This window comes from Chlamydotis macqueenii, chromosome 22 (genome assembly GCF_036417535.1).
Source record: "Chlamydotis macqueenii isolate bChlMac1 chromosome 22, bChlMac1.mat, whole genome shotgun sequence".
NCBI lineage: Eukaryota > Metazoa > Chordata > Aves > Otidiformes > Otididae > Chlamydotis > Chlamydotis macqueenii.
In genome coordinates, this window is record NC_141577.1 from 1,844,245 (window position 1) to 1,852,783 (window position 8,539).

At 69.6% G+C, this 8,539-nt stretch overlaps 1 protein-coding gene across 1 annotated transcript in view; it reads right to left on the reverse strand.

Moving 5' to 3' along the window:
- TINAGL1 (tubulointerstitial nephritis antigen like 1) overlaps positions 1 to 7,799 on the reverse strand; it is an 8,032-nt gene extending 233 nt beyond the window's left edge. Inside the window, exons 1-12 of the mRNA XM_086764974.1 lie at positions 7,755 to 7,799; positions 6,926 to 7,257; positions 6,108 to 6,171; positions 4,299 to 4,391; positions 4,103 to 4,217; positions 2,956 to 3,079; positions 2,724 to 2,874; positions 2,280 to 2,463; positions 1,947 to 1,992; positions 1,337 to 1,460; positions 797 to 842; positions 1 to 637 (exon numbers count right to left, since the gene is read on the reverse strand). The exon at positions 1 to 637 is cut by the window's left edge and continues 233 nt beyond it. Of these exons, the coding sequence (XP_086621100.1) occupies positions 497 to 637; positions 797 to 842; positions 1,337 to 1,460; positions 1,947 to 1,992; positions 2,280 to 2,463; positions 2,724 to 2,874; positions 2,956 to 3,079; positions 4,103 to 4,217; positions 4,299 to 4,391; positions 6,108 to 6,171; positions 6,926 to 7,238 (1,401 nt within the window). The 5' untranslated portion in view covers positions 7,239 to 7,257; positions 7,755 to 7,799 and the 3' untranslated portion in view covers positions 1 to 496. The remainder of the gene's footprint in view (positions 638 to 796; positions 843 to 1,336; positions 1,461 to 1,946; positions 1,993 to 2,279; positions 2,464 to 2,723; positions 2,875 to 2,955; positions 3,080 to 4,102; positions 4,218 to 4,298; positions 4,392 to 6,107; positions 6,172 to 6,925; positions 7,258 to 7,754) is intronic.
- Between the last annotated feature and the right edge of the window lie 740 nt (positions 7,800 to 8,539).

Below are 8,539 nucleotides of genomic sequence, written 5' to 3' on the forward strand. Positions count from 1 at the left end.
GACCCGATCCTGACCCCCAGCTGGCAACACCCAGCACCGCTGAGCCCCTCAGCACTGCTGGGATACTTTACCCCCCAGCTCCCGGGCCGTGAGGAGCAAGGGGAGCTCGGGGGGGCAGATACGGGGTGCAGGAGCCCCGGGGGTCCTGCGACAGAGCTCCCCTAGCCGTGCACATGTGCGCCGGGGCTGGGGGCGGCCTCCTTTGAAGAGCCCAGCCAAGCCCGGGGCGGTGGGATTAGCGGGTAAATCCCACGGGATGCGGGACGGGGGCCCGGGGCACCCCCGGCCACACGCACCACTGCACCCAGCCGCAGCGTCAGCACAGCAGGGACGTGCAGCTCCCAGGGACGGGGACCCAGGGGACAGCCCCATCGCCCTGCCTGGCAGCACGGGGGTCTCACCCAATGGGTGCCCCAAGCAGGGGACAAAGGGGCTGCAGGGCCATCGTGGGGACAAGGATATCTGGGGGGCTGGGGGGCCGTGGGGTGCGAGGCGCTCACTTGTGGGGCATGTCCTCCATGCTGACGCGGCCCCAGACGCCCACCACGAAGGTCTCCACCTCGCACTCGTTGACGCCGCGGGCGATGCGAAAGTGGCCGCCCTCGCCCCATACCGTGCCCCAGGAGTTGGCCGCGGTCTGTGGAGGGGACACGGGACACAGTTCAGTGCTGGATGGCACAGCCAAAACCCACCCCCCATCCCAGTGCTGGATCCCACCTTGGGCATGGGAAAGCAGCACTCACACCCACCCCCGTGCCTGAGCCCCAACAAACTCATGACACCCGCCAACACTCACCCAGTATTTTTGGGTCTGGCCATCAGGCAGCTGCTCTTCTCCCCACCTGCATTGGAAGGGCAGGGCAGTGAGGGGGGGGTCCTAGGGCACCCCCTCAGGCTGCACCCCATACTGTGGGCATCACCCCACACGGCCTCGTGACAGCAGGGTGCTGTTTTGATCCCGCTCATTTCCTGGCCCCAGACACCTCCCCGAGGGCCGGGCCGAGGTATTTACGTCGGCTCCCAAAATACAGGCAGGTATATTTAGCCACTGGGAGGAGAAAGGAAACCCCGCTCCCCTCCTCGGGCTCTGCACCTCCAACCCCCCTCCCTCCTTTGAGGGGGCTGAGCACCGCACGCTCGTGTCACTTGTGGCCGACGCTCATCGCAGGGCTGCGGGATGGCTCCCTGCCATCGTGCCCTGCGCTCTCCTTCCCTCCTGGCTTCCTCTCCCTCCCCGAAGGAAGGGGACGCCTTTCCTCGCCCGAAGGAAAAACACTTCTGCCCGGAGCAGGGCTCTCCGCACCCCCTGAGCCCCCCACGCCACCCCCCCACCTACCCAGTGATTTTGACAGAGTGGGTCCCGTGTCTCTGGTGCTTCGGCCCCTTCCCCTCAGCCACTGGTGTGTGCCGATAGATCCCGCTCTTGTACATGAAGAAATCCTCATGCACCTCCAGGATGGCTGCGGGCAGGGGGGAGAGGGTTTGGGGACGCCGGCCGCGCCCCGGGGACAAGGCAGCGGGTACGGGGCGCTCCCAGGGCTCCGTGTCCCCAGCAGCAGAGGATAGGGGCATTTGGGACACAGGGCATTGCCCGGGACGGGGCGGGGGAAGGTGGCAAGACTCAAGGGGGATTAAAGAAAAAAAAAAAGTAAAAGTAAAATAAAACCAACTGCCGAGACGGAGATTAAATCTGATTAAATCTCAGGAGTTAATGAGCAACAAGTGCCCGCTGGCGTGGGCAGCGTGACGGGCACCCTGGGGCCGGCGAGAGCACGGCGCTGCCCGGGCACGCGGCTGAACATTAACGAGGGACAGCAGCCAAGGCGGGGGGTCCGGGCTCCCACGTCACCCCCAGCCGCAGGCAAGGTCCCTTCCCCCTCCCACCCCGTCCCCATGGCCACCGCAGCACCCGGCGCGAAGTGGGGGCGCCCACACCGGCTCCCTACCTTGCACGGGGCCGTTCTCCATCAGCTCCTTCATGATCTCCTTCTCCTGCAAGGACAGAGCCGGGTGGGACCGGGACCCCCAGCACTGCGCTCCCCACCCCCCGGGGACGCAGGCACAAGGCTGTTTCGGCACCCGCAGGTGGGTGCTGTGGAGACGCCGGCTGGAGGAGCGGCTCCCTTGGGCGCTCCGCAGTAGGGTTTTTCCCAGCTTTGTTCCCAAACTTGCCTTTCCCAGGCAAACCACCCCAAAACCGAGCCCCCTTCCCACTCCCCGCGCCAAAGGCGTCCCGCTTCGCCTACGCTGGTGGCTCTGCCCGGCCCGCGGGCACTCACACTGGAGGAGAGGCGGTAGGCGGGGGTGGACTGGTAGATCTCGTTGGCGTGGGTCCCGGGGTTGGGGCAGCGCGCCGTCGCCTGCCGCTTGCCCCTGCCCGTGGAGCGGCTGTGCATCATGCAGGGCTGCGCCGCCGGCTGGCTCTCCCGGCTGGTGAAGGGGTAGCACTCGTCCGTCACCACCCTGGCCGGAGGGACGGCGACGTGAGGACGGGAATGACCACCCAGCTCCATCCCCATCCCTAAAATCCTGCTCCCCATCCCCAAACCTCGCTCCCCGTCCCCAAAACCCTCACTCTCCACCCCCACCTGGGCTGGCAGCCCTCAGTCCCCACCCAACCAGGGGACAGGATGCACCCCTGGGGTCTCTCCAGGTACGCAGAGCCTTGAACCCCCTTATCCCACCCCAGCTGCCTGCCCCCGTCCCGTCCCATCCCCGCTCACCCCCGCCTGCGCAGGTACCACCAGGCGCCATCCAGCCGGCCCCCGCTGCAGCCACGCTGGTTGCGGGTGTCGCAGGACAGGAGGTTTTGGGGCGAGAGGGCGGGGGTCATGTGTCCCATGGAGTGGATGGAGATGCGGTCCGAGGCGACAGCTGGGAGCGAGCAGGGGGGGGTCAGGCAGGTTTAGTCCCTGTCCCCCCCGCCCCATCCCATCCCATCCCATCCCATCTCACCCGCCGTGGAAAAGGCCCAGGAACCGGCGCAGTTGCCCTGGTCCAGGGGCTCGTGGATCATCCCGGGCCACTTCGCGGCCGCGTCGAAGTGCCGGGGCAGCACCTCGTTGGAGTCCATGTTCATCTGCGGAGGCAGAGCCGCGGCCTGAGGGGTGCTTGCTGCACCCCCCGCTCCTTCCCCCCGCCCGCAGCACCCCTGCGGCATCCTCAGGGCCGTGCCCCCGCCAGCATTAGCATCCCCCAGCCCCACTGTCGGGCCGCTCAGGACGGGGATGCCCGTAGCCCTGGCTGAGTGTCACCAGGTTCAGGTGCCCCCTTGTCCCAGAGGGGTCGGATCACTCAGCTTTCCCTAAATTTGGGCTCCTCAGCCCCGACAGCTCCTTATGCATCAACAGCACCAAACACCTGCTCTTGGACACCAGCAAGCGCACGGTACTGGGCGTCTTGAGCCCCTCATTGTGGCCTCTGGCCGGCCGCTGACTCACGACCAGCCTTTCCGCTGCAGGGAGGGGGGGGACATGGTGCCCCCGCCCTGGCCACGCACAGTTCAGCCTTCCTGGGGAGGACGCGGCTGCAAGACCTGGCTTATCCCAGCTCAGGAAGCGCCTCTAAAATTAAACCTTGCCGGAGGTCAAGGCCACGGCGCTGGGCGTGCACCGCGCGCGCCGCTCGCTCCCCGCCAGCGCCCATGGGACCCCTGGCTCCTGCCGAACGCGGAGGCCGGGTTTGGGTGCAGCCCCGGGGGCAGGCAGAAGCACCCCACTCGCAAAGCGCTGGCGCAGGCCGGCTCTGCCGACTCAGCAGCTGCGGGGCCGGCTTTCCGATGGGAAACCGGCACGGAGGAGCGGGGGAAAAAACAACACTGGCAGCCCCGGGGATTGTCAGGGGGAATTTGCTGAGCTGCTGTCTCCAAACACAAGGGCTGCCCCGCGGCACCCACCCAGCACGGCCCCTTCCCCGCCTCCCCCCCACCCCCGGCTGCAGAGCCCCTTCCCCGGGGTTGGGGACACTGTGGGGACACTGCTGGCCGAGGGGATGGTGAAGCGTTGGGCAATACCACGGGACAGGCAGGCTCGGCCCTCGGCGTGCCTCAGTTTCCCCTTGCATCCCAGGGGTCTGGTGGAGCCCGGGGCGGGGGGCGACTCACGTGCATCTCGTTCATGTTCATGACGGTGGGCGAGGGTCGGAAGGTGCCCAGGCGGTGCCGGATCCCATCCTCCAGCGTCATGCCCCAAAACTGGCTGTAGTTGGCGGCTCTCCAGCTGCGCAGTGGCGGGGGGTGTGGGTCAGGGGCAACCCAAAAGCACCGAGGTGTGAAGCATCCCCACCCGCCCGGTCCTTACCCGTAACTGCCCCTGTTGACGGCGTCGATCAGCTCCTGGTCCATCAGGCAGGCGTGGTCCTCGCACTGCCACTGCCCGCCGGGGCCGCAGGTGCTGCGGGGGGATGGCACCAGAGGGGATGGTCAGGAGTGGGGGGACTGGGGGTCCCCAGGTGGGCAATGCCCCCTCCCCCCAGCTGGAGGCAGGCGGCGAGGGGCCGGGGCTGCTCCTGCACCGGGGTCTGGGGGTCACAGCATGGCTGGGCACCTCGGGACGGGGTGAAGCGGGGCCAGGAGCCGGCGGGCAGCCCCCGTCCCGGTCCCTGCAGGATCCCCGAGGGCAGACAGAGCATGGGACAGAAAAAGCAGCTGAAAAGCAGCCAGGCCTGCTAACACCAGAGCAGAGCTTGGCCACCAGCCCGGGGAGGGGATGCGGGGCTGGCTGACCCCCACACCCGGGGCGAGCCGCTCTGGCCTGGTTAGCCGGGAGCCCAGCAGCACCCACGGGGAGACTCGGGACAGGGGGTGGCTGGCGGCGACGTGCTGGGTCCGGGACCCCCTGGGGAGCCCCGGGCTGCGCTCCCCCCGCACGGTGAGCAATGCTTGGCACGCTCCCTCCGGCCGAGCTCCCGGCACGCTCTTCCATTTAAGGAGCCGTGCAAAGCCGGGGCCGTGTCCCGCCAGCCCGCCCACGATCCCACCGGTGCCACCTGCACCCCTGGTGCTCGCCCCATCCCCATCCCCAAATGCTCCCGGAGCTGTGTCGGTGACCTCGCCATCTGGTTGTGACCCCCTCGGGAGCACCCCGGGGTGCTGCCAGCCGGGTGCCCATAGCAGCCCCCACTGCTTCACCCAAGCCTTTGCCCCTTACCCACCCCCTCAGGCCCCGCAGGAGCCGGACAGGGAGAAATCCGGGGTGAAACGCCACAGGAATTGCTGTTCCGCGGGCGCCAAGCGTGGGGGGAAGAGGATTTTGGCAGAAGAGCCTCGGCCCCCGAGGGCCAGCGCTGCTGGGGCGTGGGGACACGCTTTCCCAGCAGCAGGGACCAGCTGTCCAAGCTTGGGGACCGCCAGCCTCGCGTGCCGCGCTCGCGGAGAAACACGGGGCAGCGCCGGGGAGGGGGTCAGGCTGGCTTTTCACCTCCACCTCCGGCGCACACGCCCGCACACACGTGCGCACACACGTGTTCGTGCCCCAGACGGAGCCTTTGATTTCCCTTATCTCCCGCATCGCGGCGCGGCAGCCAACCCCGCCGTGTTTGCTCCTCGTCTATGGGCAGACCTGCGCCCGCGGGTTCCCGTATCCCCCACCTCCGGGATGCCGTTAATACCACCGCAGCCGTTCCCAGTAAACCCCACGCCGCTCGCCAGCGCCATGTTCCTGGCGCGCGGCACAGAGGGGCTGCTCGCGCCCGAGCGGGCGGCAGTGCCGGACTCCGGCCGTCCTGGCACGGAGTCGCCACGGTTGCCAGCTGCGGACGCGTCCCATCAGGCTTGGGCAAGCTGAGCTTGGACCGGTGTAGCCAGAAAAGAAAGCCCGGCAGCACCGGGCTCGCGTCAGCAACCTGCAGCCAGCCCGGCCGCGTGCTAACCCGGCAGAGTGAGCGGCTCCCACAAAGGCGTGCGCCGAAACTTGGGAGCGGCTCGAGGCCCCGGGCTCTCAAGAGCAAAGGCATTTGGCACCGGCTCCCGCCACCCAGCTCGTGCTCCCGCTCCTGCCGAGCTGGCCGCGGGCACTCGCGGGCCCCTCGACACCCTTCCTCCGGGCGGGCAGCGTGCCGGCGCCACGCCGGCGATGCCCGCGTGGCACGAGGGGCGCGGTGGCACTCACCACAGGTTGCAGTTCTCCCGGTACGTCGCTCCGGTGGGGTAGCTGCGGCCGGCGCGGGCACAGCCTGGATGGGAGAGGGGAGAGCCCTGGTGAGCATCCGGCTGCATCGGGGGTCCCGCCGATGGCCCCGTGGCTCCAGGGGGCAAATATTGAGGGGAAAATCAACGGCGTCCTTAAAGCCAGGCAGGTGGCCCCTCCAAACCTGTGTGCCCATCCAGCCAGGACACGATGGGGATCAGTTTGTGCCCCGCAGCGCGGGGTGGGAGCGGGGCTGACTCTGCGCCGGCGGGGAGGGTTAACCGTGGGGCTGCCGAGCAGAGCCGGGGCCTCGCACGCAGAGCCTTGGCGGGACGGGGATAAAGGGGCCGGTTGTACCCAGGAGCTGGCTCTGCTCTGCAGGGACTTCTTAGAGAGCCTTGTGCTGCGCGGCGGGGGCTGCCCGTGCCCCCCGCTCGCCCCAGCTGCTGGGCGTGTTAAGCCAGGGCCGGCATCCGCCTGCCCCAGACGTGACCGGGACAGCGGGACGGATCACCACCCACCCCTGCCCCTCTGCCCTGCCCGCGGGGAGCTGCCGCAGGGCCACGGGCTGCTTCCACCCCCGTTTTCGGGAGCTCAGCCCCAGTCCAGCCACTTCGCGCGAGTTTCCGCAGCTCCAAGGGGTTTGGGGTGGCTCCGCAGGGAAGCCGGGGCTGTGGGGCATCGTGTCCGGCCGCGTCCCCCGAGGGGTGCTGGCAGCACCACGCAGCACGTTGGGCGCCCCAGGGCTGGCCCGTGGCACCCACAGACCCCCTGCCCGGCTGGGCTGGGGGCTGCCTCACCTGGGGCTTTGGGGAAGGGCGCCGGGATGCCCAGGCAGTACTCCCAGAAGTCGGGGCAGCAGTCGGACACGGTGCGGTTGCAGAAGAGGTCACAGTAGCAGAGCGTGTCGTGGTAGGGGACGGTGCAGCCGTCGTCGCGGCCGTGGCAGCAGACGTCCCCTCGTTGGCAGTAGGACCCGCTGGCATCGTAGACCCCGTGCTCGTACAAGCCGGGGGCCAGCTCCCGGCGGGTGCGGACGCGGGAAGCCAGGGTGGCCTGGGCCAGCAGCCCGAGGCAGAGCAGGGCCCGCAGCGGGCGCGTGTTGTCAGCCATGTCCCCAGACACGCAGCCGCTGCGGAGGGAGGGCAGTGAGCGGGTGGGGGGCAGCCAGGGGTCTCACGGGCACAGAGTCGCCCACCTCAGCCAGCACCCAGCACGCCCCCCACCGAGTCCCACCCCAAGCACTTCGCTTCCTCCCCGGGACGCCCCAAATCCTCAGGTTTCTGCACTCCCCTTTGCAAGCACCCACCCCGGCTCTGGGGATCTGCAGCACGACGCCCCAAAACACCAGCTCCCCCCCCGGGTGCCCACTCCCCGTGCGGCCGAGGGGCCCCGTGCCCGCTCACACCTTAAACTCCCTGCTCCAAAAGCAAAACCCCAGCGGGACGGGGCTCCCCAGCGCCCCCGGCTCCGCTCCCGATCCCCGCCGCCGCGGTTGGTGTGATGAGCTGCCGGGCCTCAGCCTTCGGGGCGCGGTGGGGACCCCGGGAGCGGGCTGGGGAGGCCGGTTTGAGGAATCCACCGGGCACGACCCCCCCCTCCCTCGCCCCACCAACCCCTGCCCCATACCTGCCGCGCCCGCCGCTCCTCTCCGCCGCCGCCGCCGAGCGCTCCCTCCGCCCCCGCCGCTCCCTTATAGCCGCGCCCCGGCCGGGGGGGCGTGGGCAGGCGCCGGGGGCAGCCGCGATCCGGCCGGGCCCCTCTGCCCCTCCCCGGGCGGAGCGGAGCCCAGCGGGGCGAGGGTCGGGCCCGGGGCTCCCGTCGGGGCGCGTGGGAGAACCGCGGCCCCGACGCCCCCCGCCCGGTGGCATCGGGGGGTCTCTCCGGCTCCTGCTCCCCCACCCCGTGCCCGCACAAACCTGAGAGGAGGTCCCGGCAGCCCTGCCAGCACCTAGGCACCTGCCACCTCTATCCAGGAATGAGGGATGGGGAGAAGGGGGTGGGGGTGCTGGGTGACCCCCACCTCCCAGCGCCCCGCTGCAGTGTGGGCAGTCGGATTTGGGAGAGGGGCAACCCGTCACAGCCCAGGACATGGAGCCACTGGCACTTGGAGTCAGCCTCGCGTCCCCGCTGCTGGCACCGGTGTCCCACCAGGTGCTCCAGACCAGGGGAGTGGGTTTGGGTGGGTGGGTGGGTGTGGGTCTTGGCTGCCCCGTGGGCTCCGGTCGCCCCCCACAGCACCTGTACTCGCTGCAGGGCTCCAGCTGCTCCCCCCGGGGCTCCCGCCTGCCTCTGGCCTGTAAGGAGCATCTCCCAGCCGCTGCCAAAGGATTCCTCGAAGACACCTCACAGCAGCCAGGACAGGAGGCACCGCGGGTGGCGAGGGCCTGTGGGGTTCCCCGGGTGGCCACGGG